Below are 17,913 nucleotides of genomic sequence, written 5' to 3'. Positions count from 1 at the left end.
AAAGCCACAGCTGGGCTGAGGCCAGAGATGTTCAAACTCTCCATTTCCTTCTCCGTCTGTCACAATCTATTACCCGAAATCCCCCTCACTGTGCCGCTCAGCATGCAGTACCTCATCACAGCAATATCAATACAAACATAAACACTGGCTATAGTCGTCACTAGCGTGGCCACGGAGTGTGTCAGTTATGTATTTGCTCCAGAGTGGCAGAAAACATGAATCCCAGTGAATGTGTGTCAGCATGGAGGAGACATGGTTTGAAGGAGACGCAGCAAAACAAAGACGTTACCAGCGAAAATAGGAAAGCAACGACAGACGACCAATAGTGTCTCTAAAGAGGGAGGCAGTAAATGTTTTCACTTTCCTGGATTAGAAAATAGTTTGGCACAGATGCAGGAGTAACTGAAAGATGTACAGCAACGACAGGAGTCTCCATGGCAACTAAGAAAAGCTTGAGAGAAAAAAGGATGGTATAGCAATAACCATGGATTGGATGCGTTTTTGTGTGTGTGTGAGAGAGAGAGAGAAAGAGACATCCAGTACACTAACATGACACAATACAGTGATACAAATGGCTCAGGGATTTGAACCAGCAACCTGAATGTCACAAGTGGTTTAGGCTCGATGACACAAAGCACCTCTAGAAGCTATGCTCATATTTGAGAAAAATAACATAGCTGAACAACACAATGAGTCCTCAGTTTGTGATTCATTTACATGTCAGTGCGCTGTAATGGACAGGCGGCATGGCGGTGTGCCTGAGTGCAACAAGTGTGATTATGCATGAAATTGAAAACGTGATCATTTTTGCATCCCGCACGCTCCACTTCCAACCAAAAAAAAAAAAAAAAAAATCCATCTTAGTAATAATATGCAGTCATTTGTGTCCTGGAACAAACAATGTGGTTATGATTTATGAGGGAACTCTGTCAGTACAACGTGGAACAACCTGACAGCTGAATAAATGTTGTCTGAAGTTAATGCTGCCTAACAGACTTGAACACGTGTACGGGCAAGCAGAGAAACGCACACGCGGGAAATCAGGCCAATTACAACACGCCGGCGGTTTTCACGCGGTCCTCCTTTCGCTCCATCTGTCTTTCTCACTTCTTTTCCTTAACACCTTCCTCTTCCTTCCTTCCCACTTCTCGATTCGTCAGAGAAAAAATTAGAAATGCAGGAATACATTGTCACAGTGGGCTGCTTCCACCTCCTCTCACACCTCTGACACGGACAAGCACGGTCAACTTCAGCGCCGCGGCTGAAACTGGGTGACGCCGACTGTAGAGAAATTAATGTTTTAATCAAAATGACAAATTGGCAAAGAAACTAACAAACCCATAAAGGACAAATGAGTGTTTTTGCATGTTTTTACCCATTAATAAGAAATCACATTAATTATTGCCGACCTTTTCTCAAAGCACAGAGGTGTTTTCACACGTATCAGGCAGGCTTTGGTCTCCGTGGTATTTCAGTACGATAAGACACAAAAACGTGCTTATGCTGGACTTTGCTCTGCCTTTCTTTCTCATGGCATTAGTTTGACTTGAAACAAATAGAGCTGAGACTTCAGTCAATGATTTGATTCAACAAAGAATCTGCAACTATTTTGATAATCATGACACTTTTAAGCAGAAATGTCAATCTTTCTCTGGTTTTAGCTTCTCAAACATGAACGTTTGCTGCTTTTTGTCTGTTTCATATCTTTGTAAACTGAAAAATGTCACCTTTGGCTTAAGGAATTTGCGATGAGCATATATATATATATTTATTTTTTAATCTAAGTTCGCAGACCAAACTAATAAAAGAAAAATAGCCAGATAAATCAACAATTAAAATATAATAATTAAATAATCAGCCCTAAAAACAAGAAATATGACAATCACACAATTCTACCAGAATGTTTCTCAACTGAGAAAATAATTAACTCTTGCAGGAGTTCTGTGCCGTGGAGCAAAGGTGGAGCAAAGGTGGAGCAAAGGTGGAGCTTCTCATCAGCCGCCCAGGCCTCCTGGTGGCATTACTCCGACTCCGCTGGTCTCTCTCTACTTGGTCTGGAGTCGCTACAGATGACGATGTCCAGGGGTCTGATTGCAGAACCAGAGACGCAGGGCTGCAGCTGCTGAAGTGTCAGCCATGATTTTTATCACAGGGGTCTGCTGCACATTTTGGCCCACATGAAGCTGATGGGCAGCCATTCAGACCTGCCACTTGTCACGTACGCACATACAGCACTCTCCTTCTTACACACACACCAAAGCCATACCTTGGCGTAGTTTGTAGTCTTGATGAACCATTGTTTGAGCAGCTTTTGCTCCACCAGGGCGCCAGACCTCCAGGAGCGACCATTTTCATCCACCTGCTCATCAGCCAGCACTGTCTGATCAACAGGGTCCCAGTTCACCACAGCCTGGATAACACACGTACACAAATGCAGATGAACACACACACACACGCACACACACACACGCACACGCACACGCACACACACACACGCACACACGGTTAAAATGAAAATGCAGAGCTTAGGAAGTAGTTTGGATTTAATAGTTTGACCAAAGGATTATTTCAAGGTCGTCCCATTTGATTAAACACATTCAAAGGGCTTCTAACAAGCTCTCCCCTTTCCAGTTCATTCATGTTCTTCCAGGAGGAACTGGTGAGCTGCTTCAATCATTTCTGTAACTGTCAGCGAGGTCAAACCTAAACCAATCATATAAATCCTTTCAAAAGAAAACCAGGATAATCACTTTAGTCAAAAGCCATTCATACCTCTTTCTGATATGCCAGTCCTGCTTCAAAGAGCTTGACAAACAGATACTGAGTCCACCTGTAGTAGTCTGGAAGGCAAGTGGTCACTTCCTGTCAGGAAAAGCCAGAGTCATGTCAGCCGTGTGGGGTGTGACGCACACGCAAGAGAGCAAACCAGACAATTAAGCCTCAGTTCCTACTCACCCGGTCCCAGTTGAAGCAAAGGCCGAGGCTGTCCAGCTGCTCCCGCATGGACTGGATATTACTGAAGAGACGTCACACAACAGCAATGTTAGGTTTGTATAAACAATGAATGTTGGAGGAACAGATGTGATATTTCAGATACCTTTTAGTCCACTCCTCTGGGTCGAGTCCTCTCTCAATGGCTGCATTTTCAGCTGGAAGTCCAAAAGCATCCCAACCCATCGGATTCAACACCTGTGGAGGTAGTTCTGTATTAGTGGTGAGATCGATGTGTAAAAAACGATTTGGATAACTGATTCATTTCAAATCCTTTAACATGCAAAGAAAACCAAAAATCCCTAATTTCAGCTTCTTCAACGCAAAGATTTGCTGCTTTTCTCTTTTTTTTTTTCTCCACAACAAATTAAAAAGGTTGACAAAAAGCTATTTTGTGATGGTTATCACAAATTTTTAAACTTTATAGACTAAAATGTATTTAATAAATTAATTTGAAGATTACAACACGTTTCAAGACATAAGAAAATACCCAATAATAATAATAATTTCTGAAAAAGTTCAAAATTTGAAATACTCCTTCTCCTTCATTGAAAAGTCAAGGATCTATGAATATGAAACTTGAATATGCAAATATCTTTCTTTCAAAAGTGTATCTGCTGGACACAAGATGCCCCCTACTTCATTGATATTTCTCAGTGTGTATACACTTGGGGCTTCATGTTGCCTATTGGACCATGACAAGCTGCTGAAGTAGTTGTGGTATCACAATATCATGCTCATATTTACACATATTAAAATGAGATTCAAAGTAGGAGTCAGCGATTTGGGAGATAGATTGTAGGCTACATTCGCATGTGCCAGATATACGGTCCCTCTGACTCCCACTCCCTTTCTCTTTATACATCCATGGCCTTTCCACTGTCCTGTACACAATAACCAACGACCCCTGTTGCTGATTGTTTGGAAAAGTGTTGTGAGGTTCTGCCTGAGCCATTTTGTTTGTTTCCACATTTACAGAGCGAGGGTCGTATACGAACACAGGACGGACAGCTAGCACACATTGCGGAGAAGTTAGCTGACTTTGACAAAAAGTGAGTTGGATTAGAATTGACTGACTCCACCTTTTAGGTGTCAAACTGCCCGGTACATCATTCTGCACAGTGAAGGTCAAACATCAAAGTGAAGTAACAGCAATGACAATACAAGCAATGATGCATTTTCAAAATAAAGGTGGGAATTTAAAAGTAACACAGAACGACTGCTTACTTTATTAGATATGTGACGAGAGGATTTATGCAAACAGTGAACAGAAAAATCTAAATGTTCCATTGCAGGAGGTAATTTATTCTGCAAAATAGCACCAGGTTCCCCTAACTGCAGCTCATGTTGCCACCTATATGATAATGTCTCTGCTGTGATCTCAAATCCATTACATATTGTGGTTAATGCATGCAGACTAACTAAAATTTCCATGTAATTGCAGCTGTTACGTGATGTTGAGTCAAGTGGAAAGCAAGGTTAAGCTTAGAATGGAAGATCAGGATGCGAAAGCTTTATACCTGCAAGCCTGCAATCACTTAGTAAGCCGTTTCACACACAATTTCCTAAACAACATCACAATCTACTGTCACATTCTCCCTTTCTTTGCTTTCCCGCTCTGTCCCCCTGTACTTTGCATCCACATCGCCTTCTAGCGTACACCCCCTCCTTATCTAGAATCCTTGTCGACGACGTCTCTTTCACTCATCTCTCTCTTTTTCTCTTTCGAGCGTCGGCTGTGTTTTTCTGCTCGCTGAGAGAGAAACGAGATGAAAGCACAGGAGTGGAAGGCGTGAGTAAAGTGGAAGAAGCAGAGTGACAAGGAGTCGAGGACTGGAGAGGATCATCACACTGACTCTAACGGGTCTGATGTTAGAGACAAATCGGTATCCTTGGTAACTGCCTCATTTGTAAAGCCGAGTGCTGAATGGTATTTGGCTAAGAGCGCTCAGCACAGCCGACCACTGTGACTGCTCAGGAGGAATACAGGCACAATGAGAGCGAGGCTCAGGCCAAAGATAGCCTACTGTATGTTAATAAGGAAGCAGAAAAAAAAAAAAAACATTCACCTCATTAGGATGGATACTCTACTACCTTGTTTATTCAGTGTAAATACTCCATTAAAGTGAGACAGTATTCATGAGGGACCGGCTGTGATGGACAGGCTGTGTTAGCAAGCTCAACTCTCAAAGTTCAATGCAGGCAGCAGAGGCAAATTATCTTTTCACTGCTGATAGCTTCAGCTCCATTTATCCTTATGTCCACACAGAGAGAGAATGCTAGTCTGTCATCATGGCGGCTCGCAGCACACTACAGAGATTGAGTGACAAGAGGCAGTGGAAGATGGACGTGGGAGTCGGTGTAGGCGCATTTATGACAATCTGTCCACTGTAATGTGGAGCAAATCAGTGCCAAGCCGAGACAGATACTTGAATGTGCGGCTCCAAAATCCTCACGCTCTCTACCACAGGGCCAGGGAGTGTTTGGTGACTGGTCCTGTGAATGTGAGGCCACTCTGCCACATGCAAGTGTCCACCCACGCTGCTCCAGCTCGAAGCTACACTCCATCTGTGGCAGCTTTGAAATGCAGCTCTGTACAGTTTTTTTTATACAGGAGCCTGTGTGCACAAGCAACTGCAAGGCAAAGGACAAGAAGAAGAGGATTTTCATCCGATTACAGAAGTAGATTTTTTTTTAAATGACTGTGGCTTTAGTGGCATCTTACCATGCAGAGAGTTTTGTTCAAAAGAAATTGTTCTGACATTTTGGGAAACACACTTATTAGCTTTTTGAGCGTTTCTTGTTGAGCACAGTAACCCTTTGTTTTTTATACCCATTTAACAATCCAGTTTTCACCTTACAGACACAGCAGGGGTAACAATCTTTTCTCTTTAACTCGCAGCAAGACAGCAAATACGCTCATTCTCCAACACATCTCATCAAAAAACAATGAAGGACAATGGGATTTAGTTTCTCCTTTCCACAACATTGAAAAACAGCAACAGCGACATCATTGTTACTTAGCAGAACCAAAGTAGCCAATACTCTGGATGATAAAGAGACAACAGTTCACCAAGTGAGCTGTGGACACTTAAAGCATTTGGACCACTCGTTCAGTATGAGGTAGTCCCTTTTTTTTTTTTTTTTTACAGTGATCAAATAAGACTAATGCATATTCTGCCAGTGAACTCATTAGAAACTATCAATATTCTGTTGATGAGAATTTGGTCACAATCTTTTGATATAACGTAGAACAACAGGAACATTGAGTCTGAGTATTTAATTCTTACAGTTTCTGATTTAAAAGAGCCGAGTTTCACACAACATCTCTTTAAAGCCCAGAAAATAGCTTCAGGGTGTGACAATCGACTGAGTGTACCTTCCTTAATTAACTAGTGAATAGAGCAGACTGTGTGCATACAGCGGAACAAGGTTCGCTTTCTGACAGATGCTAAGAGAAAGAACACTCCTGGGCAGGAAGCAGTTGCCAGTCATGTGAAACAAAATGTTTCTGTTTGGGGAGAGACCAGACAGAAGCAGAAGGGAAAAATCCACCAGGAAAAGAAAAATGAAAGGTTCGTCATAAGACCAGCTCCTTGTCAGAGTAATGACAGTGATGGATGATGTAGGACTAAGGAAAGGACTGAACATATGCTGTTGGTGTCATGTCCGAAGGTGTGTGTGACTGCAGTGGGCTCATCCATCTGACAGAAAACTGCTCACAGGTTCATCAGCAGCCGTTTACAGCACTCAAACAGAGGGCTGAATATCGACTGCCACAGAATCGAGTTTGGATTTAACCTTTATTGGAGCAGGTTGTCAATATACAAGAACTAGGAAAAAATGTCCTTGCATATTTATCTGGCATTTTTTTTTAGAAAAGCTTTAATCAGTCCCAGATGGCATAAAAATGTCTTGGCTCACAGAGGATCATGGAAATAATCTGAGTAAAAACCCACAAAAGCTGCGGATTCAATTGTTTTATCCAGCAACAAAACATCTAATAATTTGGTCATTTTAACAGAAACACGAGGACGAATGGAGTGTCAGCTTTATGAAAGAAATAGCTGAAAAACAATTATTGCACAATTTATTTCTACTAAAACAAGTATACAACATGGAAATATGCACTGTATTGGCAGAAAACAATACTGTGCAGTAAGAATGAAGAACAGAACAATCATTTTACATGGATCTTTTTCTCTGTTACTTGAAACTATAATGTTAATTTTGCTCTAATAAAATCAAATTCCCTTTTGGAAATTCTGAATTTTATATTTTTGAAAACAGAACAGGGGCAGTAGTCTGGTAACGCAAATATACTTTTCTATACGGTCTTCTTTCTTCCACACCTATCCAGACCAGGAAATTACTAAAATCAAATTCAATATTTTTCAATACTGTGTATAAACCCTGACATTATATACTAATGATTGTCGAGACCAATACACATACAACTACATTATCAAGTTTTCTGATGACAGCCGTACTCGGTTTACTTTTAAAAGATTTGGACGTTGTTATGTATAAATCAGAGAAAGAAGAGGTTGTGCAGTGGTGTGAGGGGCACAACCTGAACATTTAAAAAGGGTAAAGAAACAGTCCTCTATCCTAGGTCTGCGGGTGACCAACGTCATGTTTTAATCAACGAGGAAAGAGTTGAGCAGGTAACAACATACAAGTACTTTGGCATTTACTGTGATTCTCAGTTACAATAGGCTTATGAAGTGGAGTTTATTTGCTCACAAATCAGTCTGCATCTGCATTTTCAGCAAAGACTCATTATGTTGTTGTTCGACAGGGCAGCCTTTGAAGCGTTTATACATTATGGCATCACAACATGGTTTGGTAACCTGTCCGTTCATTTCAAATCACATGTCCAAAACCTGTTCCTGTCTCCAAGAGACAATGAGGAAGCAGGGCCTTAAAACCACCTGTGACCCAAATCAGATCCTTCACAAAGAGTACGAGCTCACCCCCTCAGGCAGAAGGGTCAGGTTACCAAACTGCAACATGAACAAATTGCTGTAATCTGTCAAACTACTGAACAGCAATATCCTCTGCTCATCAAAATTTGTGTTTTTTTTAAACACCGGAAAACCTGCTAAAAATAGGCGATAGACTCCTTGGAACATATAAATCAAGGTCCCCACACTGTAGCACCTTTAAGTGCAATTAATTAGCACATCCGAAATGTGACGATTTGAGCTAGTGCCCTTCTTCGGAATTAGTTATATCAGATAACAGAGACAACGTCTTTAGATACACACGCTCTCGTCACATGAAAGCACCTATATACGAAAAAAGTAAGCTACTGGCTTGCTGTTATTCTTATGAGCTGTTCGTAAGAACAACATAAAGCCAATTGATCGGAGCTGGAGCAGATCAATTTTTTTTATTTTTTTTTTTATTTATTTTTATTGTATAATATGGTTTATTTATTGTCTGTTTCTGTGTAGTTGAGCTGCTGCAACATCGGAATTTCCCCCATGGGGTTCAATAAAGGAATATAATAATAAAGGACTTTCATTTCTAAGCACTTTATTTAAAATGTATATTATTTTATGCTAAATGCTAGTGCAGGGTGTGTTGACTTGCTTGTTTCAGGCAGGATAGCAAAGGAAGTGATATAAACAGAGACATACCTGATGGCCTCTCATTCTCTGGAAGTGGCCGATAGTGTCACTAATGGTATACACTCGTACGTGTCCCATGTGCAGTCGGCCTGATGGGTATGGAAACATGGAGAGGACGTAGAACTTCTTCCTGTTGGTATTCTGGTAAAATAAAATAAGGTACAGAGCTTTAAAGAAAAAAAAAAAGCATGAGATGTGGAAAATACATAGCTTTCAACCCTGAGAGACTTTAATAACAGTTCATGGGGTTCATTTTTCCCATAATCAGCGTGGCTTTTGAATGAGTCTTATATAAAAGACACTGCATTAACCTGACGAGGTCAGGACAGGAATAATGGCTCATCACATACAGAGCGAGAGCGCTGACTGACTTCTGGTGTGTTACTGTACTGTATGAGCATTTACCAGCATGTTGGCTCTGATTACGGATGATTTACAGTCACAACACCATTCCCAAGGTAACACACTGAGTGCTGGTTACACCCAGCTATACATGATTACAGGAAACCTGAGTCATGAATTTTTCAATAAATTAATTAGGGACCAGAGCTGTCATGAATGCACTTAATCACTGTCGGTCTGTCCCAGACAGCCGCACGGTCGGACCATTAGGATATATAATCATCCAGAGCTCCGGGACGGAGACGAGCTACAAGGAACAGCGCCAGTAATAGCTGGAAACGCTTAACGACCTATTAATCAATTCATCCTAAAGAGGAGGCTGAAGGTGTTTCCAATGTTTACATATACAGATAATCCAGAATATACTTATTTCTCTCATTCAACAGTGTTGACAGATATAGAAAACGAGTGATGTTGAAAAAGGGCCGATCAAAACTGGTCCTGGTTTTAATCACATGATGTTTACATTGAACAAGAGAAACCTGGTTGTTCGTATCCCTGCTCTAAACACAATCATAAGACATTTGTTGGTTCCTAGCTGCACATATATTGACAGAAAATAGACCTGCAGTTATTTTAATCATCTCATAATCGTGCAAGTCGTTCTTTTGGCAGAAATGCTCAACATTTGGTGGTTTGTCTCAAATTTGTGGATTTGTTGCTTTTCTCTTTTTCATATTGTAAACTGAATAATTTTTTTTTGTTCCTCTAATAAACCGTACGATTAGTTGATTTTTCCATAGAATGATCATGAACCCGGATAAGGTCGGTCATTCCATAAGGTCCACCAAAGCCTCCCAGTTCATTGCATGGATTTTCTTCCATTCTTCCAACATCTGTTAATTAAAACCTTGCAAAATTCAAAGTTTTTACTAGATTGGGTTGAAACATCAAAGAAAGTCAAATGATAATTTGCAACATTTAAGAATGTTTAACAGTAATCAAATTCCTATTTATTTATTTGTACCCGAACGAAGAATATTTAATATTAAAAAATGTATATTTCCACTAGTTTTCCCTTTCTTGCAACTTAATGTTTCCAGATTTTTCTGGAAGTGTAGTGTTGATACAGTTCTGTCAAAATTGAGTGTCACATATCCAATCAACCCAATCTAGTGAAAAATAAGCAATTGGTAGTCTTCCAAAACTTGAACTAATAATTCAGAACTAAAAAAAGAGCTATGGGATTTTGCAAGGTGTCATGAATGTAATAGAAGATTTCACATTTTTTTTTCTTTTATGAAGTAAATACAGTTGGTATGAAATGACAATATTCAGACTTGGATGGATTAGGATGTATCCAGTATAAACCAGTATAGGGTGTTTAACCACACACACGGAACACATCGTATCAGTATACCAGATCATGACTGAGATTTATTTGGCTTTTCATGATGTCGCCAGCCTGAAGACTGTAGGAAACGGCATGAGAAGTAAAGGCCTCCTTACCTCCTCCAGCGCATCCTTCCGCCACTGTTCCATGATTAGTGGGTGCCACCATTCTTCCACTCTGCGTCGGGTCTCTGTTTTATAGTCTTTCTCCCACACTCCCGTCTCACTGAACAGGGTGCGGGTGCTGGGGGACAGGAGGCGGGCTACTGGGTTCAGGAGAGCACCAGTGATTTGGCTGAACCTGGAAACACCCAGAGGATACAGAGCCAGTCTTCTCGCTGACACCTGCATGGCTCAGTCACCTAAAACACGGACAGATACAGTAAAAGAAAAGTAAAAAATCAGGTAAGATCACATATGAAATGTTGTAACAGATGTACTGTTAAAACAATTAGTCTATTAATCCATCATCAGAAAATAAATCGCCAACTATTAGCATTGTAATCATTATAATGTATAAAATGTTATACATCTGTAAATTGAACCTTTGGATTTTTGGACAGAGTAAAAAAAAAAAAGAAGATAGTTGAGTCACTTTGTACAGCTCGGATTCAGCAGATTGATCGATAATGAAAACCATCTTTAGGAGCAGCACTTAATAGACATTCAAAGCAATGAACTGTGCTCCACTGTTATACATTACTAGGACTGCTACTAACAACTATTTTTCAATGTTAAACAATCTGTTGATTATTTTCTCGATTAACTCGACAACTTTAAAATATTTAGTTTATGTCATAAGGGAGTTAAGAAACCAGTCAAATATTCATACATTAGATAAACAGTGTGTAGCATTTAGGGGGATTTATTTGCATAAATGGAATATAAGTCCGCCATGTTGCACCGCCATGATTCTACAGTAGCCCAGAACAGAAAAAAACAGAGCCCTTTGCATTTCCACGTTGCCTGAAGGCCAACGTAGTTCTCTGACACGCTTGGAAAGGGAAATGTGTTAAGGGTGCAACATCACCACTAGATACCACTTTATCCTACATACATGATATCATCTTTTCACGTGTGTTACACAGAAACTTCAACAACTCAATTTGTTAGTATTTGATTTTAAGACCCATTCATTTAAAACACATGTTATATAGGCATGAAACAGTCTTATTCACAGAAATGCTTCCCCACAGGATGATAATGATCACTCAAAATGTATTTGTATGCAATTAATTATGTCTTAAAGATGCAACAAGATGACCCTCCATAAACAACAGTCAGCAGGGTTCTGGGTTTATGGGACCGAACAGCACATGTGAGTCCACTCGTTGAGAGCAGAGTGACTGAGAGCTCTGCAGCAGCTCTCCACGTGATTTTCTCTCACAGTCTGTGTTCTATGCACCACGTCACTCACACGACAGCATGACTTTGTGAAATAAGAGGTTTATTCAGCACGATGCGATTATATGCTCGGCTCTGGACAGGCTGTACCTGTCTGCTCAGATGTGAGGACGACATTTTCAATCAACCGATTATTCAATGATTTCTCTGCTTCAAATCTGCCCTGCAGTTTTATACACTTATCTTTGCTTTCACGGGAAATTAACTGCTTTGACAGCCTCAGGACATCACCTGCTTTTGTGTTTACTTGTAGGTAAAGAGGATGAAATGCTATTACAGGGATGTCAAAATCAGTTAAACAACCAACTGATTTATTGTGGGCCACATCTTAAAAGTTTCACCTTCTTTTGCATGAGCACAGCAGTGAGGCTGGACTTCCCTTTGGCTCTATGGAGGTCAGACAGTCAACTGCATGTAAGAATAAAACAATTTGACCTACATTTTTCTTCTATACAACACACACACACACACTCACACACACACACACACACACACACACACACACACACACACACACACACACACACACACACACACACACACACACACACACACACACACACACACACACACACACACACACACACACACACACACACTCACACTCTCCAAGGTAACGTGAGATATTCGTCAACTGCTGCTAACCTGACCTGTGAAGAGAATATGTTCACAGTGGTGACGCATCTGGATCTGAGACAGGGAGACCATTATAGCTTCTGTGTGGAAGAAGTGATAATCTGCACGCCCTGACACCAGAGATGAAGACTGAGACGAGGTAAATAAAAATTAGGACTGTTGTTTATCTAAAGCTGGGAGAACTCATTGGAATTGACTCAGCTTGAATGAAAAGAGTGTCACAAGTGTCAAGAAACTGCAAGGATTTACTGACCACGGTGGATAGATCTTTAGGGGATAACTCTTTTATGTTTTTTCTCTCGACCAAATGAGTGTAAAACAGTGGACAGTGCTCGCTCTTCTCCGCCTCCCACCTGCTTGTGGGAATGTGTTTTTTTACTAAATTCTCTGGAGTATAACCAGGGCACCGCAGCAGCCAACGCTCCTCCCTCGGGCTGAGGCTGGGAGAGCCGAGCACTCAAGGTTGTGTACATCTCTGAAGGTGCAAGTGAGTGGGCTGAGGCGAGAGACGGAGAAAATGTTTCTATGGTGACTGGGCTCATCCATTCGGTTGTCTCCTGTGAAGAGCGACTGAAAACTGCCAACAACAAGTCTGTTCACTCTATTAGAGGAAGTCTTCCTCTGAACATCTGTATTATCTTATTCAGATTCTCGTATAGTACTTCAGTACTTTTTGGGTACCAACTGAACTGTGTCATGTGGTGACAGCTGGAATCGATGCTCGGTCAAACTCTTTGTGTTGCTGAATTTACTGTTCAGATTTAAATCATAATTTGGCTAATTTTAGACTGCATTATATTCATGCAAAAATTGTCTCTGACTGCTTTGTATTAGGACTTTTAACTCAATTAAAACACTGACGCATTTGAGAAGTTTGGCATTGCGAAGTTGTGGAGATTTGGAGTAGAAAGTATGGTTTTGGTATCAGAACAAAAACTCAGGTATTATATTTGTGCCCGCAGCAAATAGTTTCAAACGCTACTTGTGTTTGTGATATTACAGCAATGTGTTCTAGTGTCAACATTTGATATTTGACTAGATATTGTCTGGGTTTTTTGGTTATTATATTATCATGAAAGATCTTTTTGGTCTTGTGGCTAAATTAGTAATGTTTTTTTATATTGTTGTAGTTGAGTGACAGTGAAACCATGAAGTCATGAACTTGGTCATGATATCTACACTACAAATCATTTTTAAATAGTGTCAAAAATATACTTTGAATGGATGGCAGAGCAGAAACGTCAAGTCCTGACAAATTGACAATCAAAATAATCAGCAACGATATTGATAAACTATGTTTTTCAGTCAAAACACCATATATTACCTAGTTCTTCAAACTTCTCAAATGACAATGATTTGCTACTTTAGTCTGTTTTTAAAGAACTCTAATTTCATAAATCCACATGCTTCTATATCATTAAGACACTTTCTATTATTTCTGACATTTTAAAGACCAAATGAGAAGCGAAAAGTAATCGACATAATAATAATTTCAAGAATTTATAGTTGCAGCCCTATAACACCTGGCAACACCAATGGTCCTCACTACAATATCAATATTTCAATATTTGGTCAAAGATATCGGTGTTTTTTCACAAAACAGCTTGGCTCCTGTTCCACAGCCTAAAATTGAGATTGTTTAATAAGTTGCAATTCATGTTGAATGTAAATCAATTTACCTGTGAATCACGATAATAAATAATGAAATGTTGTGTGCATAATTAGTCAGTTTTATTTTGAATGAGGTGTCAAGTATTTTAGTTCTTTTTCACACCTTTTCAGAAAAACATATTGAAGAACACAGGAGATTAACCTTAAATGGATGGAACCATATTAAGGCTACAATGATAGGCTGCATATCATTATGTGACATTATAAAGGTATATCCTCGTAGTCTCTCCACACAGCAGAGCAGCCTGTCAGACACAAACACAACGTGTTGTAAAGGTGTTGAATGTCTTGTTTCCTGGTCTGTCTGCTGGTCGAATCACAGTAGAAGACAACACAACGTTACGTTTAGAATAAAACACCACTTTCAAGGGGCTTACCGTTGTATTTGCTGGTCCTTTATTTCAGTGTTATGGTCGTAATGACACGAATCCAATATGAATGTCATAATATGCTTTTAAATTCGCTGTAAATGACCTGTTTCCCTGGATCACGACTTCACCATGGGCGCCGCCATCTTGGATTTAAATCAACTTTATCAACACGGCGTACGTTGACAAGGACAACCCATGTCTTTTTATACAACACATTTATCTTATGAGGGACTTTTCCTGAAAACTAATAACCCTTTTTCTGTCTGCTTTGCCTCTAAATGTTCACATTTAACACCATATATTACCTAGTTCTTCAAACTTCTCAAATGACAATGATTTGCTACTTTAGTCTGTTTTTAAAGAACTCTAATTTCATAAATTCACATGCTTCTATATCATTAAGACACTTTCTATTATTTCTGACATTTTAAAGACCAAATGCTTTGCCTCTAAATGTTCACATTTTCAACTTCTTCTTCTTCTTGCATATGCAAACAATGTGTGCGTGTGTTTGTGTGTGTGCACATTTGTGTCTCAGTCAACATTTGATATTTGACTAGATATTGTCTGGGTTTTTTGGTTATTATATTATCATGAAAGATCTTTTTGGTCTTGTGGCTAAATTAGTAATGTTTTTTTATATTGTTGTAGTTGAGTGACAGTGAAACCATGAAGTCATGAACTTGGTCATGATATCTACACTACAAATCATTTTTAAATAGTGTCAAAAATATACTTTGAATGGATGGCAGAGCAGAAACGTCAAGTCCTGACAAATTGACAATCAAAATAATCAGCAACGATATTGATAAACTATGTTTTTCAGTCAAAACACCATATATTACCTAGTTCTTCAAACTTCTCAAATGACAATGATTTGCTGCTTTAGTCTGTTTTTAAAGAACTCTAATTTCATAAATTCACATGCTTCTATATCATTAAGACACTTTCTATTATTTCTGACATTTTAAAGACCAAATGCTTTGCCTCTAAATGTTCACATTTTCAACTTCTTCTTCTTCTTGCATATGCAAACAATGTGTGCGTGTGTTTGTGTGTCTGTGCGTGCCTGCATAAATGTCTGATGCCAGAGCTTCACTGTTGCTTTCTGTTCTTTCAGTGAGTGATGGCTCTGCTTGTTCCTTATCACCCTTTATTTTCCTCCTGCTATTATTTTGTTTTTTACATTTTTCAGTAAAATCACTGCCCCCAGATAGAGAAATGTGTTTTCCACAGCTGAAATAACCAAAATATGCAAATTTGACAGAACAAATTACATTCATTGTCAAGATGCTCATTTTAATTTGTTTTCTCTTTTGCAGATCAAACAGTAAATTTGAAAGTTTTTCCTGATGAGCTACAAGAACCTTAGCTTAAAATTCAAAGTTGAGGAGGGCTTTTTCTCAACCTGAGAGCCAACAAGCTGTTATGATTTAATAAACTTAGTAAAAAGCAGTAGTTAAATACTTATTAACCATTATGAAAGCAATTTGTTTAGCTTATAACCCCTTGTCTTATGAGAAACATTGTTCAAAATTCATACACACCAGTGTCAATGCCATTTTCTGTTTTGCCTCAAACTCTCACTTTATCTCACAGTGGATTTTAAACAAAATGTAAGGGAAATGTATTGTTTAAACCCCTGGTTTGTTGTTTAAAACTCTTATATCCTCATGGGTCAAATGTGCATCATTTAGTTTTGCACCAAAGTATCTCAACAAAAATCATAGTCCCACATAGGGAGAATTACCATAAAGAATAATGGAAATAATAAACTTATTTATTGGCAGCATACAAGGGCTGACAATAGACTTTATTTCTGAGAGGACAACTTCCAGTGTAAAGTGACTGCTGACTGAGAGAACACCTCTACTCACTCAAGTCTTTAGGTGTCCTTGAGCAAGACACCTAACCCCAAAATTGCTCCCCGGGCGCTCCGGGATGGGTCAAATGCAGAGAACTGAATTTCCCCATTGTGGGACTAATAAAGGCTTAATTATTATTATTAATTATTATAAGTCGTCATCACGTAGCAGAGGAGCTCTGAGGACGAAATGAGGAGGAGGAGGCAGCGTTTCATCAGAACCTCTTTTCCACGAGCTCTCCCTGTGGCTCTCACCTTTGATCGGATGTGCAGACAGAACCGATGAAGGAGGGAAGAAGTCAGAGCTGGTGACGGGAGAGAAAAAGGAGGGTGGGGTGTCATTAGCAGAGATCGAGTTCCTCAGTTCCTGACGTCAGAGAGATAACCCGGGGCTCTGCTCCGGCCTGCCGTCGTATATCAGAGTTAAGTGGGCGCCTCTGCTCAGGGCACAACAGGATGTGGCTGAAGAGGAGGAATGAGAGAGGGAAATGAGTTTTTGACACAGTTGAGCCACTTACTCTCTACATACAGCCAAAGATCTGTCTGCAGATGCAGAGGGAGGCTCCCTGATGAATCAGTCGGATACTCACTTCCTCGTCGTTACAGTATTTCACAGAGGACAGCAGGTGCCAGTGAATGATCTTTTATTATTTGTTCAAACTTGCTGAAATCCTTGACACATTTGGAAAATAGGCTCCTCCAGATCTGTTTTGTTTTGGTTCTCCATTCTCTTAATAACACATTTGCTTTGCAAAGCAAGGAAAACCAATGTGTGCCCACATGATGGATGAAGTAGGTGAACTGAGGGCAAAAGAAGGTTAGCTTAAAAGTCACTTTTTTTAGTCAGCCTTCGGCGAAGTGCTTTCATGTGTGGAATCAATATAACTGTTTGAACTAGACCAAATCTAAAGCAGTGGAAGACACTATGAATATGACAGATGTTATACCTTTACTCGTTTGATCACACAGACACATTTCAAAGCTTACAGATGGGATATATAGCGTGTATTCAGATGACAAAGTACAAAATACATTCTGTCTCTTTGCTATTGGGGACTTGGATTAGCCCTTTGTGCAGGAAATTACACATATTCATGGCCAAAGCGCTTTTAAAGACAAAAAACAAAAAAACATCAAGCGCCTGAAAACTTGGTTTGAGTTTTTATTAATAAGACTGAATATTTGGGGACATCATAGCGAACAATCAAAGTTAGAGTTTGGGGGACTAATCATTTTTTAAGGGAATCTTTTTACATTTTAGTAATCATAGTTGAACAGATTTGATTGATAGTAGCCAGGCAACATCAACAAACAACATAGACACATAACGATTCCTTGTTTGATTCCAGCCAGGGACCATTGTTGCAAATCTCTCTTTTGCTGCACTTTCCTTTGTGTATCTCTACTGACACAAACACTTATTTTTTATTTGATTGTATAATTTTTCAGGCGCAAAAATGACACATGCAAAAAAAATATAGAAATAAAAATAACAAAAATCCTTATTGTTGCACAGAAGCATGCCCTATATTACCAGTTTCCATATAAAAAAAACAGTCAGGAGAGCTAAAACAATAACATTATCAATAATACAATTATTGAGTGT

The 17,913-nt window shown here is 39.5% G+C and overlaps 1 protein-coding gene across 1 annotated transcript in view; it reads right to left on the bottom strand.

Moving 5' to 3' along the window:
* The window catches only part of lars2 (leucyl-tRNA synthetase 2, mitochondrial), a 32,154-nt gene extending 17,550 nt beyond the window's left edge, over window positions 1-14,604 (bottom strand). Inside the window, exons 1-7 of the mRNA XM_054621719.1 lie at window positions 14,450-14,604; window positions 10,479-10,723; window positions 8,637-8,768; window positions 3,098-3,189; window positions 2,956-3,016; window positions 2,773-2,862; window positions 2,267-2,410 (exon numbers count right to left, since the gene is read on the bottom strand). Coding sequence (XP_054477694.1) covers window positions 2,267-2,410; window positions 2,773-2,862; window positions 2,956-3,016; window positions 3,098-3,189; window positions 8,637-8,768; window positions 10,479-10,712 — 753 coding nt within the window. The 5' untranslated portion in view covers window positions 10,713-10,723; window positions 14,450-14,604. The remainder of the gene's footprint in view (window positions 1-2,266; window positions 2,411-2,772; window positions 2,863-2,955; window positions 3,017-3,097; window positions 3,190-8,636; window positions 8,769-10,478; window positions 10,724-14,449) is intronic.
* Window positions 14,605-17,913: the final 3,309 nt, after the last annotated feature.

This window comes from Anoplopoma fimbria, chromosome 20 (genome assembly GCF_027596085.1).
Source record: "Anoplopoma fimbria isolate UVic2021 breed Golden Eagle Sablefish chromosome 20, Afim_UVic_2022, whole genome shotgun sequence".
NCBI lineage: Eukaryota > Metazoa > Chordata > Actinopteri > Perciformes > Anoplopomatidae > Anoplopoma > Anoplopoma fimbria.
Note: the sequence above shows the minus strand (reverse complement) of the source record. Positions and strands in the feature narration are given on the sequence as shown.